The 17,461-nt window shown below is 42.4% G+C and overlaps 1 protein-coding gene across 4 annotated transcripts in view; it reads left to right on the plus strand.

The window, feature by feature from the left end:
* Positions 1-17,461, plus strand: part of KALRN (kalirin RhoGEF kinase) — a 982,696-nt gene that overhangs the window by 201,647 nt on the left and 763,588 nt on the right. For 2 of the 4 annotated variants that reach the window (XM_069064963.1, XM_069064965.1), the window contains exon 2: positions 9,205-9,249. The exons of the other annotated variants lie outside the window; for them this stretch is intronic. In XM_069064963.1, the coding sequence (XP_068921064.1) occupies positions 9,205-9,249 (45 nt within the window). The remainder of the gene's footprint in view (positions 1-9,204; positions 9,250-17,461) is intronic. 4 annotated transcript variants of the gene reach the window in all.

Below are 17,461 nucleotides of genomic sequence, written 5' to 3' on the forward strand. Positions count from 1 at the left end.
GAGAGAGAGAGAGAGAGAGAGAGAGAGAGAGAGAGAGAGAGAGAGAGGAGCAAAGGAAGTTTGCAAGAGGGAGAAACAGAGGGACAGATGGAAGGAAGAGAGAGAAGGAAGGAGGGAAGGAGGAAGGAGGAGAAAGAGGGGAAGGAAAGAAGGAAGGGAGGGAGGGAAGAAGGGGGGGAGGGAGGAAAAGAGAGGAAAAGAGCAACATGGAAAAAAGGAGGAAACAGTCAAATAAGTGGGTCTGTTAAAGCTTGTTCTCTACCAGGGACCGTTATTGTCTTCATTTTTGTCCTGGAACACAGACCTTGCCCCAACTTGCCATCCTGTCTAAAGATGCTCCCACCATCCACCTCCAGAGGTCTTGTGACTCCTTACCAGTGTTCCCCTCATAATCTATCCCAGCTCCTCAGCGTATATACTCTTACTGTCATTCATGTATTTGTCAGCTTGTGGACTGATACTCAGTTGGTCACCACAGGAGATGTAGGTCTGTGGGTATCCTTGTGTCTGTCTCAGACTAAAAAGTGTCTCTGAGGTTGGCTGTTCATGGGGCTCTTGTGAAGATCAGATGGGAGATGAGGAAAGCTGCTGCACAGATAGGAGATATTATTAATTGCTATCAATCAAAGCTGACGCTCATGATAGTGATAGGACACCCTCAATTCGAAGTCCCCCACCCCTCATCCCTTCACAGAAAGTAGGGACAGGACAGTCCAAATAGGAGCAGAGAGGTGCAGCGACCTGGACTATGTGATGAAAAACTCTAAGTGGAGAAATTCTCCCAGAGCCCTCTCGCCCCCGAGGTTTTCTGCCAGTTTGGGAGTCAGTCTTTCTAGTTTTCATTAGAAGGGGAAAAGGTTTTTCTATTCCACTTGGATGTTTATTTTAGCCCCACTTTCTTGGCTCCAGATGAACTTAGCTTTGTCCATCCCAGAGTCCCAAGAGCCTCTTTTTTTGCTTTGCCTGGAGAGCGTGTTTGCTAGTCATTGCTTACAGCTGGTATCACTACTTAGGCAAGTTAGAGTTTTCTCGTCCAAGATGAGAGAAAGCCTAGGATTATGGGAAGAACCAAGCAGAGGGGGAGGGAGAGAGGGGGGAAAAGGGGGGTTGGGGTGGGAGAAGAGAGGGAGAGACAGACAGACAGAGAGTAAGACAGAGTGGGCCTGAATTCTACTTCCAGCTCTGGCAGTTATGACCTTGGATAAGTCATTGAACCTCTCTAAATCCCACCTTCCTTCTCATTAAAATGAGAGGCTTGAGCCAGATGATTTGTGAGGTCCTTTCCAGATCTGAGTCCTTGATTCCACTATTGAGTGGCCATGGAACTAAAATGATGGCTCCCATCACATATTATTCTATTAACTCTTAGAGCAAATAACAGAGTGAATGTGGAAAGAAAGGAGGGTGAGTGATGTGGAGGTGAAATAGGAAGGAAAAGAATAGATGAGTCTGTGGTCCTATGAATATACCTTTGCTTGTTTGCTATTATTATGGACTCTGGCTTCCAACTGCTACTCGAGGACATTGATTTCCTTTCCTTGGCCAAACTAATGGGCTCCCTTTGACCGTGTTTCCCCAGTTCCCTTTTGTCTTCTGGTTGGTCTGGCCTGATCCTTGCTCCAGTCTACTTATCATCTTATTGCAACATACTTATTGCAACATCACTGCTCAGTATTACTTACCCCTTGCTGTCTCAGGCCATTTATACATGGAGGGTCGATGCTTCTGGTTCATCCCTTCTGGCTCACGCTAGAATTCAAGCATAGAAACACAGCATAGTAGAATCTTGAGAGTTGGAAGGGACCTCAGAGGCCATCTAATCCACTCTGCACCAGATCAAGAGTCCCTTCTATCAATCAATCAACATTTATTAACCACCTAAGTGCTGGGTATACAAAAAGAGGGAAAAAACAGTTCCTGCCCTCAAGGAGCTTACAGTCTAATGAGGGAGACAGTAAGCAAACAAATATGTATGTATAGGATAAATGGAAAAATTAACCTTAGCACAGAAGAAGGCTGCTTCATCTTCTGAGAATGGAGAAAAGGATGAAAAAATGAGTGTGGTTTAGAGGTTCGGATGAAGGGAGTGTGGGCAGTTCATGTTAAATGGCATCAGGCTTCTTGGTGAAATAAAGGGAACAATCAGCTGCCGAACAGAAAGGAGGAAGCATGATGCTGAGGGTCCAAGGAGAGAAGAGAAGGCATGGCATAGCCACCATAGGTATGCTAGAAAGAATCAATAAAGATGTTGTTAGAGGCAACATGAATGGTAGTGGGTAGTGTCAGGCCTAGGGTCAAGAAATCCTGGGCCTATATCCTGTTTCTGAATCTTACTGTGTGACCTTGGAAAAGTCACTTCATTTATGTCTGTCTTAGGCAATTGATTCTCTTAGGACTTAGCTCTTAAGTAAAAGAAGATCTGTCATTGAAGGAACTTCCCATACCAGGAATTCTCTATGCTGATGAAATCACAGATGATTCTAAAATTGTATTTTTTTAGTACAAGTCACCTGGAGAAGAGGGCATCTTGTCTGTCTCAAAGACCTGTCCTTTAGAAGAGAGATGACACTCTCTTTCTTGGTTCCAGGGAGTGGGACTAGGATCAATAGGTAGGAATTAGAGGAACAGAGTTTCATGCTATGCAAGAGAACCCTTCCTAGGAGCTGGAGCCTGGAAGATTGGATTGGTCGTCTCAGCTGCTGGGGGGTCAACTTCAGGAAGCTTGATGATTGACAACAGTCAGGAGAGTTGCAAAGGGCAGGCAGTCATTGGGCTTTATGAAATTTGAGGTCCCTGCCAACTCAGAGACTCTGTGAATTTGTGAATATTACATTTTTACGAAACCGGTTAAACTGACATACAAATAGTTCTCGCTAAAGGAAACAAAGCTAGATTAAGCAGTGATCGATAACAATTAGGGATTAGGAAATATTTGGACCTCAGTGTTTATTTCATATTTTTTGTGTGTATATGTATGTATGTATGTGTGTATGAATGTATGTATTCTTTTTCCATTATCATGTAATACCCTGTACTCTCTGCTCTTTAATCCCTCCACCCCCAATTTCATGATAGGAAAAGAGCTACTATTAGACCTTGACACTTTAGTATGAATGAGTCCCAGTCCCTGAGTTCCCTTTCCCCAATATACTTGCTTTTTAAGTCTTGTTCTTAACTATGGAATAAATGCTTTCCCAACCACCCTGTGGCTGAACCCTCAGTGCTAGCTGTCTCCATTAGGAATTGAGCTTCCTAAAAATAGGAACCGCCTCACTTTTATATGTGTTTCAGAAGCACTTAACCCAGTGCTCGGCACATAGTAAGCCATTTCCTTTCTTTTTTTCTTTCTTTCATTTATTCTTTGCATTCAGAAAGTAGGAAGATTTGGCAAGGGTGTCATTTGGGCTTCCCGATTTCTTCTCTCAAATCATAATATATTTCTTACAAGTCCAGTCCTAAAGGCAAATCTACTTCAGTAATTTCCATGTGTTTAAGAATCAGATTGGGAGGTTCATGATTCTTCTCCTTCCCAGATACTTCCCTTGGGTTTTTGGTGATGGTAGATAAGCCAACAACTAGCCTGGATGTTATCACCAGAGAACTCTTCTTGGGGCAGGGTCAAGTGTTACTGGTTTATTCCAGCTGTAGCCCGAGGACCTGGATCCCACCTACTCCAAGCACAGGTGTTGTGGTGTGATGGGCCCTTGCCTTCAGACCCTTGCCCAGCTCCCTTCTCCTCCTTCCCTGTTTTGCAGAGAGGCTGTGGGCAGTGGTTTATTACAAAGACAGGTCAGGAAGCCTGGTCCTAAAAAACCAAGATAGATGCTGGGACTATAATATGGGAACATACCCAGACCCAGACAATACAGTACTTCGAAGCTGACATCAAGATGGAGCTGGGGTCAGTTTCAGGCATGGATTGAACAGCAGTGGACAGAAGGACAGAAGTCAAAGGTCAAGATAAGGCAGTAAGTCAGTTAGGTAGGTAGGTAGATGATCAGAGGGAAACACAATGGGTCAGAATCTTACAGGAAGCATGTTTTATATATATATATACTCTTTCTGGTATAACAGCAACTTACGATTAACTTTCCAGGAACTGGAAACCTAGGACGGGGGACTGGAAGACGTAGACTGTTGAGTATATCAATCAGACATTTATAACAACAACAAAAAAAATCCCCTTCTTGACTCAAGTTCAGGTGTCCTTTCCTCCCCCAAGCTAGACTAAGGGACTCTAGAGAATTCTCTTACTGTGTCCCTTCTCTCTCCTACAAAGATACCATCCCCATCTAGCCTCCCCTCCATGTTCAACCTCTGCAGTATGGTGATGGTGCTATCTCTTCCTCACCTAGACAAAGACAGGAAGAAAAGGAGTGATTGAGGTGGGATTTCAAAGTTTAGTGATGTTGAAGGTCTTTGCCTGTTTCTAAGTCGAGGTTAGGTGGTGTTTAGCTCTGAGACAGAAGAATGGATGATATGATCTCTGGAGTTACCTTCCAGCCCTAGGATTTGGGTATTTATTACCAGTAAGCTTGGGGAAGAGATCACTGGAGAAGTTCTCATTCTGTTGGCAAGAGTAAAAGGGCTTTTCATCTCAGATCCCTAATCTATACCTCATTTATTGGCAAGATTTTTCCCCCTTTTAAAGTAGGTATTTAAATTCTAAAATAGGGAGGAGTGGGTATAAGTAGGAGAGAGTATTTCATAATAGAAGTTGCTGTTACCAACAAATAAGGGGGAAAGTACTCCACGGCTGGAATGAGAGAGGGTTTTCTGGATTTGGGGCATGTTTTTCCCTTTGATCTTCACATGTGATGAAGCTGAGGAATAAGGAATCCCTAGAGGAAGGCTTAAATGTGTGCCACTGTGAGATGGTGTATGTGTGCATGTCTGGGGGAAGGGGATGGAGTGAGGCGGGTAAGGGAGAAGGGTAGGGGAGAAAAGAGAGGGATAGAATAAGAGATTGAGAGAATACAATGGAGAAAGAGAACAGGAGAAAAAGAACATGGGAGAGGAGACAGAAGTGAAAGTAAGAGAATGAGTGGGAAAGAGAGTAAGAGAGATTCAGAGAAGAGGATGAGAGGACAACAGAAGGAGGTTCTGGGTTTTGGGAAGTCCCACTCCAGCTCTGACTCCGAGGGAGGTGGGGATGCTTTGGTGACACGGTCTCTCCCCACTGAGAGCAAAGAACAACGACTCCTGTTGACTCTGGCCTGGCTGGGCTCCCAGGATACTCAGGAGTCTTGGCACCTTAATTGGAGTATTGTAGACTTGTGTGTGTTTCTTTTTAAAGAAGGGTCTTACTTAATTTCTCAAAGTTTTTCTCCTGGGAGAAGAGTTCCATGAAGATACAGTGATTTAGGGGGAAAAAATTCCATAGTCATCAAAAAATGTTTACAAAGCTCCTGAATGTGGGAGGTATGAGTTGCTCACCTCCCAGTTTTATGAGGAAGATTCCCTGTCTTCAGGGAGCTTCTAGACCAAGGGGTGGGGAACTTGTGACCTTAAGGCCACAAGTGGCCCTCTAGGTCCTCAGGTGAGGCGCTTTGCCTGAATCCAAAAGTCACAGACCAAATCCTCTCAATAAAAGGATTTGTTCCATAAAACTTGGCCTCTGTCAAAAGGTCACACCCAAGGACCTAGAAGGCCACATTTTCCCCACCCCTGTTCTAGTCTAATAGGAGTGACATGTTCCTGGCCTCAGAGAGATCCCCATGGTAATGCAGAAAGGCAGTACAGATTCATTCATTCATCAATCATCTCTGTGTAAGGCACTATAATGGGCACTGGGGGCGATATGAAGATAATTAAAGCAAGGTCTCAGCTTTCTCAGAGCTAACAAACACCTAGGAAAAAAAAGACGAGAGTCTTTAGAAAATTGCTTGCAAAAGTACAAGTTGATCTGTTACACACAAAGTCCATGAGTGCAAGGCAAGAATAATAATCATCACCCTTGTCATCATGGGGTGGCCTCCTGGCTTTCAGGAGAAGGAGACTTTCTTTAGAAAGCTAACTTGTCCTTGCCTTCATTCATACCTGTCACCCATCAGCTAGGATTTGAAGGGTAGGGAATGAAGGTTTGAGAGAGCTGCAGGCCTTGAATTGATTTGGGGCAGAGTGAAACTGCCCGTGTCACCTTTCATCACTTTTCTGACCGCTCCTTCCCTTTCCACGGTTTGGCCTTGTGTCCCCAGGCACACTGTGCCTCACTCATGGTAGGTGATTAGTGAGTACTTGTTAACTGACTGATGGATTGACTGACCTCTCAAGGCCCTTTCCCCTGTAAGTGAAGAGGGGTTCAGCTACAATTATGTGTTTATTCAAGTTTAAGATTTCAGGTGCTTTCATGGATGAAATCAAAACAAGAAAATGGCTATGATGAAGGACTGCTTTGTGTTTCTACCCCATCCTTTCTAATATAGACATAAGAAACCTTATCTCCCTAAATACCAATACCCTTGAAGTCATCCTGTTCTTCTGACTAACTCTCTTCATTTCCTTGGATATGACATTTTCAGCAGGCCTCTCCTTTTAGCTCTGCCCCTACTATCACCTAGTCCACCACCCCCTTTAATGTGGTTAAAGGAATAACTGGCATGTTCTTGTTGTTTAGCTGTTTTTCAATCATATCTGAATCTTTGTAACCCCATTTTGGGGTTTTCTTGGCAAAGATACTGGAGTGGTATTAAATTAAGTAATTGCCCAAGGTCACACAGCTAGTAAGTGTGTCAAGTGTCTGAGGCCAGATTTGAACTCAGGTCCTACTGACTCCAGGGCAGGTGCTCTATTCACTGCAGCACATAGCAGCCCCCTATAATCTTAATTCTGCAAGGTAGGTAAAATGGGTATGATCTTGGGTTTGTTAAGCCTTTTTTGAACGAAGTTTTGTTACGAGCCTATTCAAATCCCACAATAATCTCTAAAAGGAAATTATAATGAAAATTTCTACATTGGGGTTGCATGTCTATTTTACAGATGAGGAAGGAAGGGAAGAAGAGGGAGAGGAAGGAAGATACAAGAAAGAAATAAGGGGAAAGAAAGAAGGGAGGGAGGAAGGAAGGAAGCAGGAAGAAAGGAAGATAGGAAGGAAGGAAGGAAATAGGGAGATAGGAAGGAAAGAAGGAAGGAAGGAAAGATGGAAAGAAACAGGAAGGAAGGAAGATAGGAAGGAAAGAACGTAGGAAACAGGAAGGAAGGAAAGAAGGTAAGAAACAGGAAGGCAGGAAGATAGGAAGGAAAGAAGGAAGGAAGGAAGGAATAGGAAGGGAGATAGGAAAGAAAGACAGAAGGAAGGAAACAGGAAGAAAGGAAGATAGGAAGGGAAGAAGAAAGGAAGGAAATAGAAAGGAAGGAATAAGCATTTATTAAGCACCTACTATATGCCAGGCCCTGTGCTGAGCACTTTACAAATAGTATCTTATTTGCCTGTTCCAACAACCATGTGAGATAGATACTCTCATTTTACAAGTGAGGAAACTAAGGCAAACAGAGGTGAAGTGAATTTCCCAGGGTCACCCAGCTATTATATGTCTGAGAGCAGATCTGAGTTTCTGGAAGGATAGGGGATGAGGAAATGGACCTGCGATTTCATTAATGTCGGGATCTCTCAGATGGGAAACTTCCTCTACCAAGACAGGATGGCATCTTCTCAGCAACTGATAAGGAAGTGGAAGCAAAGCAACAGGATCCCACTGCTAAGAAATTCCAGTGGCAGGATTTGAACCCTGATCTTGTGACTCCCAGTCTAGCATGCTATCTGCTATACCAGGCCACCTTGCTCTTTCTACAGCTCTGTCCTGTTTCCAGGTCAGCCTGAGGCGAAACTACATGTTGTGAAAGATTAGTGGTTGAAAAATAAAAACAACTTGCTTTTAAAAATCACTATTTTTATTATATTTAGAGTCTTAAAATTGCAATTGTGATTTACTTTAAGAAAATCCTGGATATGAAAATCTAGCCTTACAAACAGATGTGCTTGTGCCAATTGGTCCCATGACAGAAGGATTCACTGAGTTTTCCCTTTAAATAGTAGTAGAAGACCCTGCTTGCTGAAAGCCTCTGTTTATCTCTCTGCCCGCAGGCTGCCCAGCTCATTCAGGTATTTCCAATTTCCTGCTCATCTGGGGCTGGTTACACTAGGATTGGCTCCTGTCACTTCAGGAGCCTCCCAAAATCCAGAACCTACACAGCCTTTCTCAATTATTCCAGTCCTTCCAGCTTCTCTGTCCCTTATCTGGGACTCACATTCTACTCCTTGCCCTGACTGCTTGCTAAGGTTTCTCTTCCCTCCTGCCCCAAATGTTTCCCTATTTTTGTCCTTCAGTGCATTTTACATGGCAAATAGAGTCATGGAATTTCAGAGATGGAAGGGACCTTAGTGGACATTTGGTCCAATGCTCTCCTTTTAAGGGTACAGAGCCCAAGGCTCCAAGAATTAGCTAGGTTGCTCCCTGTCACACAGGTAGTAAGTAGCAGATCCAGATTTTCTGAGTCTAGATCAAAGGTTCTCTCTATTACCCCACACTTTTTTTTTTATTGAATAAATATTTGTTGAGTGAATGGATATTTGTCTTTCCAGAATTCCTGGTTCTTTCCCACCTTTGAGTATCTGGCTAGGTCCCCACTTTGGGCTGCTGCCTTAGCTCAGACCCCTGGCTGAACCCCCTCCCATTGGCTTCTGGGCCTCTTTCCATTTCTGGCCCACTCTGATGGCTCTCCCATACCCCAAGCTGCAAGCTCTGCCTCCCATCTCCTCATCCTGGTTGCTTCCTTTTCCAAATGCCTATACCCTTGTGGAAGTGACAGCCAGCTCTCTAGCTCATTGCAGAATTTTGTTTATAAGCTGAGGGTTGGTGACTGGAACCAAAGATTTTAAAGCTTTAGTGTTAGACTTAAATTGAAGGGCAATCATCCCTGTATTCAGTATTTCTATTACTTTGACCATTGGGTTGCATAATATATAATCAGGATTTCTTGGTAGCAGCAAGTCACTGAGCTTTTGTCTTTGGGAGTTACATGCTTAGACTGGATGGAATCAGGGGGCAATCACTACCTCTTTGTCAATGAGAAGACTTCCTGGAGCATTAATAATTTTCATGTATAGAGCACTCTAAAATTTGCAAAGTACTTTGCACAATTATCTTGTTTGATCCTTGCAAACAACTTAGTGACATAGATGTTATTATTATCTCTGTTTTACAGATGAGGAAACAGAGTCACAGAGAGACGAGCTGACTTGCCCACGCAGTAAGTGTCAGAGGCAGAATTTGAACTCGGGTCTTCCTGACTCCAATTCTAGCACTCTGTGAAGCCCCCTAGATATTTCTAGGTCTGGGGAAAGGAGGCTAGAAAGGTTTCAACTTGATTTCTTTTCTACTTCAAGGCTATTTCCTAAAATAAAGGAGGACACTTGTGTTCACATTAAATTTTACTTGGTCCAAGCTCCTGCCTAGGCTATTTCACCTCTCCCATCTGTTAGGGGAAAATGACAGTTCTTTATATGCTGGCTGGATCTCTGGAGCCCAGATGATGTTGACCCTGGGGACCTCTTTGGGTTATCTTGCTGGGTTTTGCCAGGGCTCTGTCTGCTGGCCAGTAGCCCGAGTCTTTGGATGGGCATGCCTCCTTTTTGTACCCCTGACATGCTCTAGTGTTGCTTGAAGTTCCATTATTTTTTTTAATGTGCTGCCCCTGGTAACCTTGGTTGCATTACTCCCTTTCCCCATATCCCTATACCTCTTCCTCCCTCCTAGAACATCAGGGCCAGAAAAATCATTTCTCTTCCCAGAATTGTCTGTCATCAAGCATCCAATTAGCCAAAGCAGATTGGGAGTGCAGACATCTGCACGTGGCTTTCAGTTACTGCTCAGGGAGGCAGGACACTAGTGGGCAGTGACAGGCTGTGTCCCCATTCTTAGCAAAGGGCTCCAGACCAGAGCATTGTTGATTTTCATTGAGCCAGAGAGTATTGAATTATGCCCATTTGATAGGGATGTAAACTGAGGCCCAGAGAAGTGGAAATCCAGAAGTCATAAAGGTAGTCTAATCTAAAAGTTAAAATTCTGACTGCTAGACTTGTGACCAGTTTCTTGGTGGTGCTGCTTGAAGAGGAAGATTGGGAGAAGTTGAACAAAAATGACTTTCTGTGAATTGTTGACTTAATTTGAGGAACCATCTCCAATGTTGAGTGGGCACATCCCTATCATTTGGAAGGTGGACTTAATAGTTCCTCTCACCCCCACCCCCTAGTGAGCTTTTCTTCAGCTCTGGCTGAACTTACCTCTCCTAGGAAAAGAAACCAGATTCCCTAGAATTTCTCACTTAGGTAATGGTGGGCCCCACCTTCATTATGTGTCTTCCCAGTGCATGCTATCTCTCTGTACAAGTAAGAGACAATAACACTGGATTAGGAGATAGGAGATCTGGATTTTGGTCCCAGATCCGTACTAGCTGTGTGACCTTGGTAACACCATGACTTCTCTGGGCCTCAGCTTCCTCCTTTGGGAAATGAGGGAGTGGAGAGTGATGCATAAGGTCCTTTTTGAGCTCTGCTATTCTATAAATCAAACTTCTTGGTTACATGTGGTTGGTGGAAGGCAGAAAGGGTGGAAGGAAGAGGAGAGACAGAGAGAGACAGACACATAGAGACAGAGACAGACAGAGAGAGAGATGGAGACAGAGAGAAAAACAGAGACAGAGACACAGACAGAGATAGACAGAGACACAGAGAAACAAACAGAGAGACAGAGTGAGAGACACAAAAAGAGAAACAGAGATAGGCATGCACATAGACAGAGGGAAAGACAGACAGATAGATACACAGAGACACAGACAGGGGGGAAAGAAGGAAAAACGGAGAGAAAAGGAAAGAGACAGAGACAGAGTGAGGAAAAGAAAAGGAGATAAAGGGGAGGGGAGGAAAGGGAGAGGAGGAAAGATTAGTTGGGATACCTGCTGGATAGTCAAAGAATGAGGGAGGGAAGGGAGAAAAAGACAAGGGAAAGAAGGAGGAAAGAAAGAAGAGATCCATTTTTACCTGAAAGTGTGTCTACCTGTCAAGAGTGTGAATTCTCATAATTATATTTTTTCTGTCATTGATGTGAATTAATCAGCAGTATTTACTGAGCATTTATATATCAATACTGAGTTATACATTAGTCAGGAATACTGAACAGGGCTTAGACATAGCCTCAGAGAGCTTATAATCTGATTGTAGGGGTGAAGCTAAAATACGATCCAATTTCTGAAAATGGTAGAACCAAGCAGCCCAGTTATGGGAGTCAAGATATTAGATCAGGGAAGGACCAGTGACAAGGCTGACTGTGATTAAGATTCTGACCTGGGCTCCGCATATTCCTCCATGGGACAGGATGAGTTCCAAGGTCTAGGGTAGTCTTCAGCCCATGGGGGGTGTTAAGCGATCCCAGATTCAGAGTTTAAAGGGGACACAAGGGCAGGCAGCCTAGAAAATCATTCATCTAGCATGCTGACATCTCATCCAAAATCTCATCTATCACATCTCTTGCTAAATACTCACTAGTTCTTGCACAATACTCAAATGTAGGAATGGATTTGTTTAAGTCAGAACTGGCTTCTGGTTTTTAGCTCCTGGGCTACTTTGGGGAGAGTGTCACAAATAGCAAGTGTCAATTTAGCGGAGAGTAGGTTGAACTTGGAGTCAGGAAGAACTGAATTCAAATCCTGACTCAGGCACTTACTAGCTGTTCAGTCCTAGGAAAGTCACTTCACCGCTTTCATCCTCAGTTTTCTCTTCTGTAAAATGGGGATAATAATAGCACCTGCCTATTATGAAGGGCAAATTAAATCACTTAAAGTCTTTTGCAAATACTAAAGCATTAAATAAATGCTGGCAATCATCACCATCACCCTCACCCTTACCCTCACCATCACCATCACCATCACCATCACCATTATCATCATCATCATCACCATCACCACCATCACCATCACCATCACCATCATCACCATCATCATCATCATCATCATCATCGTCACCATCATCACCATCACCACCATCACCACCATCACCACAACTACTTGCCTGGTCCTGAGCCCTTACATTTCATCTAGGTTAACTTTACATTTAACTTGTTACATGTGTTCCCTGAACTTTTCCAAAGCTGGAGTGTTTCTCAAAGGGTACCAGCTGGTTTAAAGTCAACACTCAACATTTTGCAATAATATTTGCTTATGAGATTATGCTTAACCATGTCATAAACCAATAATAGGTTAGGGAGCTTCTTTGAACTCTGCATTTATATTATCCATTCAATGGTGATGCCTGAAATACTCCAGGTTTTTTTCTTTTATTTAATTTTTCTTCTTGTCACTACTTGAAAAATAATAGCTTCTCACCTCTGCAGCTTATGAAAATGTTTATTCAGAGTGATTGGGCTTGCTGGCTAATCTTGTGATATTTACTTTATAAGTTTGGATTTGGAAGACCAGCTGCCTTGAAAGGCTGTTTATTTTCTCCTAGGTTCTTTATCTGCCCTTAAGCTAATTTGTCACTGATCAGGCAGTGGTATCTGGGTTATAAAGCCATAGACTCATTGACTTGATATCCTACAAGTTTGACTAATGAACAGAAATGGTAGTAGTAAGTTTTCTACTCAGTTTTGATCAATTTAAATAAAAAGGGACTTTTTCCTGGTTGATTCACAGGGCTGTTGCATTTAGTATTTTATTTTTCCCCCAATTATATATAAAACAATTTTAAACATTCATTTTTAAAGATTTGAGTTCCAAATTCTCTCCCTCCCTCCCCTCTCCTCATTGAGAAGGCAAGCAATTTGATATAGGTTATACTTTGTAGTCATGCACAATATATTTCTATATTAGTCATGTTGTGAAAGAAAACAGATCAAAAAGAAAAATAAATAAAGTTTTAAAAATATGCTTTGATCTGCATTCAGAGTTCATCACTCCTTTTCTGGAGGTGGATAACATTTTTCATCATGAGTCCTTAGGGATTGTCTTGGATCATTGTATTGCTGAGAATAGCTAAGTCATTCATAGTTGATCATTGTATAATATTACTGTTACTATGTACAGTGTTCTCCTAGTTTCTGCTCAATTCACTTTGTATCAGTTCATGGAAGTCTTTCCAGTTAAAAAGGGGACTTTTTATTAATACAATTAAGGACAAAGATAAACTATTATTTCTAAACACTAGCTAGAACACACAATTAGAACAAGAATTTTAGAAATATAAACATAGAGGTACAATTTACTCTTTTTCTCACTAATTGTTAACTCTCCCTCCCCTAACCTCTTACCCTTGTAACCCTCTGAATCAAATACTACAGATGCAGCCACAGGTACACAAAAACATAATGCATCAGCTTGCATATACAGCCTAGAGGCCTTGGAGTAGTTATATGCTCTGGTTCACATTATCTGTGAGATGTGAAAGTAAGTCAACTGTACTTTTGCACACAGACCAGCATACCCCAAATTGTTTCACTTTAACTCATGAGTTCCTCTCATGAGAGAGAATAAGGTAGTTTTTTTCTTAACATGTCAGCTATTTTAGAAGTACCACTTCTAATATTGGAAAGTTCCTTTGGAACTCCTGAGGAAATGGGTGGTCTTTAGCTTTTGGGGAAGAGGTAAAAGCACTATCTTCCTGCTCCCACTCCACCATCTTTTTGAACCAGATCTTTTAGAATGATGGTCTCTGAGAGCAGAGCCTGGGTATATGTTACAAATCCGTCAGCCAAGAATCGAGAGGCAAGATTCCTTGGTTCCACAAGATTGTGTACTGTAAAGGATGTACTCTCTCCTAGGGGAGCTTAGACTACTTGTGGAGTTTTCATAGCAGTAATTTGAGGGGTTACCAAACTAAGTTAGCTGCATGTTGCCCTTTCCAGCTGCCACCGGCTGCAGACACCTTCTAGAATTTGGGGAGTGATTGTGGGAGGGCCATAGATGTTCTAGTTCATTAAGGATGAGGAACACCATGTGCTAAGAATAAATTTACCAATGGTGAGAAGTCTTGAACTCCATGCTGGGGCCCTAAGGTAATATCGGTTCCCAGAGGTTAAATCCATCCTGTGGCCTCAGTTCCCATTTTAAAGGGGGGTGAGGGTGGTATTTGCCTTCAGGGAGCTCTCTAAGTAATGGGAATATTAGGAAGGATGCATTTAAAATCAACAGAAATATCTCAGTATAAGAATTACCGAGGTACATAAAGGAGTACAGAATGGTGTTGGCTATTTAGAAAATGGGTTCAGTTAATCTAGGAAGTTTCTGGGAACCTTGGAATCTTCTTCTTCTTAGACAAGGAAGGCAAATAGCATAGTAGAAAGTAACTCTGGGTTGGAGAAAAGAATATATAGGTTCAAGACCTATTATCCCAACTAGCTATGTGACCTTAGGATTTATCTCTCTGGGGTAAAATAAAGGATCGGGACAATATATTCCCTAAAGTTCCTTCCAGCCCCAACATATGATTTCTACGTTTTCTCTATGGTTCAAAGGAAAGAAGTGTGAAGTAAAGAGGAAGGAAGAGGAAGGCTATTCTCTAATTTGAGGGTAGCTTAACTAGAACAGTGCAGTGGACCAGGGGAGAGAGCCTAAACTAGGAGTCAGGAAGACTCAAGTTTGAATGTGACCCCAGACATTTACTAGCTATGTGAATCTGGATAAGTTACTTAATCTCTGTCTGTCTCAGTTTCCTCCTCTGTAAAATGGGGATAATAATTGCACCTGCCTCCCAGAGTTGTTATGAGGGTCAAATGAAATAATGTTTCCAGAGCACTTAGCACAGAGTAGGTATTTAATAAATGCTTCTTGTTGTTGTTGAAGGCCTACAGTAGGAAATTGGGATGAATGAAAATGTAGGAATATTTTCTGGCATTTTTGAGGGGATAGTTTGTGCCTCCCTGTAAAGCATGACTATTGAGGCAATTTTATTCAAATTAAATCTGTTTCTGTGGAGTCCCACAAAGTACACCCCCTACCCTTTTTTCCTCTAGTAAGAAGGTTGTTCTTTGGAAAGTTGGCATATGGGGCTTCTACCAGGTAGCAGTTGAACAGACCCAGGATTGAGGTTGGGAACTTTTTGAAATTGCATACCCCATTTTAGGGTGGAGGTATTATGGGGAAAGGTGAATGTAATGAGGAGAAGAGTTTCATCAATGGCATCAGGTCTTCTTTCTTGGAACTTCCCACCTCATTCGGAGATCTTTTTCAAACTGAGAAAATTCTCTCTGTGACCTTCAATCAGCAAGCCATGAATGTTTGTGGCAATAACATTTTTAGGTATAAAAACCGGTTCCCAACAAAGCACCAGTTCTGACTGAGAGCCAGGTCCAAGAAAAACAGTCACTGCCAGTTTTGAAAAATTAAATGATTTATTATAAATTTAACAAACTAATTAAACTTGTTTAGAAATTCCTTATAGTTAAATTCATTACATAGCAGTATTTGAGTCCAATGCCATCAGGAGTCTTGGTTCATTTTCAACTACTGTTCCTTTTATATGGTCATGGTTTACATGTGCTTTATTCCTCTGATTTGGGACCAGATGTTTTTAGAACATGATTCACCATGGCACAAATGGTCATAGCTGATCTGCTTTTCAGAGGCCTAGTGGTGAAATAGATTGAGTGCTGGACCTAGAGTCAGGGAGACTAGTTTGAATCCTGTCTCCAATACTTATGAGTATTGGGAGACCTTGGGAAAAGAGTATCCTCCTCCATAAAATGGTGATTGGAAATAGTACCTAACTCCCAGAGCTGTTGTCAGGATCAAATGAGATATTTGTAAGGAGCTTCACAAACCTTAAAACACCACTTGAATTTTTAGCTATTATTATTTATCGTTTTATCATGCAAATATTATCATGCTAACAGAATCAAGAAATTTTAGTATTTAGTAACCTCTACATGTCCCTAAAGCAATTCTCTAGGACTTATTTACCAAGTCATAGATGAGTTAGGAGCTGCATTGGTGAAGGGAGCTCTTGCCCTGGGAGCAGGAATGTGCTGGGAAATGTTTAACAGTTAGTTCTCCAAGGGGGAAAAATTAGGCACAACACACTTTTATGTTTAATCTTCATTATTAATATTTTCTCCATCACTTTTTACAGTCTAGACAATCAATAAAACAGTCAATCAAGCCTGGATTTGTAACATCTGTCAACTTCCGAGGTGTAAATGCTCATACTGAAAATTTACCAATCTGTTTTTGAGAGCCGGTATAAGCTGGCTCCAGCATACGCCTGACTGGGAACTCCTCACCTGAACAGAATCACTGATGTTTCCTCTGTTAGATACTTCATATATCAGATGCTAATGTGGTAAACCTTTCTGAGTAACCCTCATTCACTGTTTTGATTTTTCATAATTGTTTCATGTTTGCGATTCTCATCTCCTTCCCTAGACCACAAGATCCTTGAAGGCAAGGGCCATGTCTTGTACACAAGACCTGGCACACAGTAGTAGGTGCTCAATAAAGACCTACAGAATGGGCAGCTAGCTGGCACAGGGAATAGAGCTGGAGTCAAGAAGACCTGAGTTAAAATTTGACCTCAGATATTTACTGTGTGACCTTGGGCAAGTCACTTAGCCTCAATTTGCTCATAGTGAAGTGGAGAAGGAAATGGCAAGCCACTCCAATATCTTTGTCAAGAAAACCCCAAGTGGGGTCATGAAAAGAGTTGGACTCATCTGAAACAACTGAACCACAATAACATAGGTCTACAGAAGCATGTTATTGTGACTTGACATTTTTGGTATGAAGACCACCAGAAAGCCTCCTCCCTTGTCTTAGCCTTTAGTCCCCTGAGCTCATTAAATCCCAAGGATGGTTTTGATACCTTTTAAGGAAAAAAACTGAGCCCAGACTGCATTGGCGTAGAACTTTAGGATATTGTTTCTGCCACATAGTCCAGAATTCTCATCCTAGGGCTGAGACAACTGAGAGCCCTTGAGACTTTGTCCAGGTCACATAACTGGTTAGTGGTAGGGTTGGGACTAGAACCAGGCCTCTTAAGTCCTAGTCCAGTAATCTCTCATTCTCCTTGGTATCTCTCAAGTAAGCATGGTAAAAAACATGTTGGAGGTTACTGCCAAAGACACACAGAGCTGGGGCTGCTGATCCAGTCCAGGTTGGGGTCCTGGCCCATGACCACCTTTGGGGGCGGCAAGCCTCTTGGAGGATTAAAAAGCACCCAGATTCTTGGCAGGAGAATAAAGGTCCATGTGGCCACAAAGGAAGGTGCTAAGTGGCGTCCTGTCTCTGCCCAGGCCTGTCCCACTCTCAGGTGCAGAGAGCTAAAGGGACGCTGAGTCAGGATTGCCTGCAGCTCATGGAGCAAACCCAGTAGGGAGGCAATGGAAAACCTGGTAAAAGCCAAACAGATTTTAGAAACGCCAATTGGACCTTGTTTGTGATTAGGAAAGGAAATTCTCCCTGGCTTCCACTGAGCCTT

This window comes from Petaurus breviceps, unplaced genomic scaffold (genome assembly GCF_028583685.1).
Source record: "Petaurus breviceps papuanus isolate PSGF00001 unplaced genomic scaffold, PetGlider_PUasm1.0 90654, whole genome shotgun sequence".
NCBI classification, from domain to species: domain Eukaryota; kingdom Metazoa; phylum Chordata; class Mammalia; order Diprotodontia; family Petauridae; genus Petaurus; species Petaurus breviceps.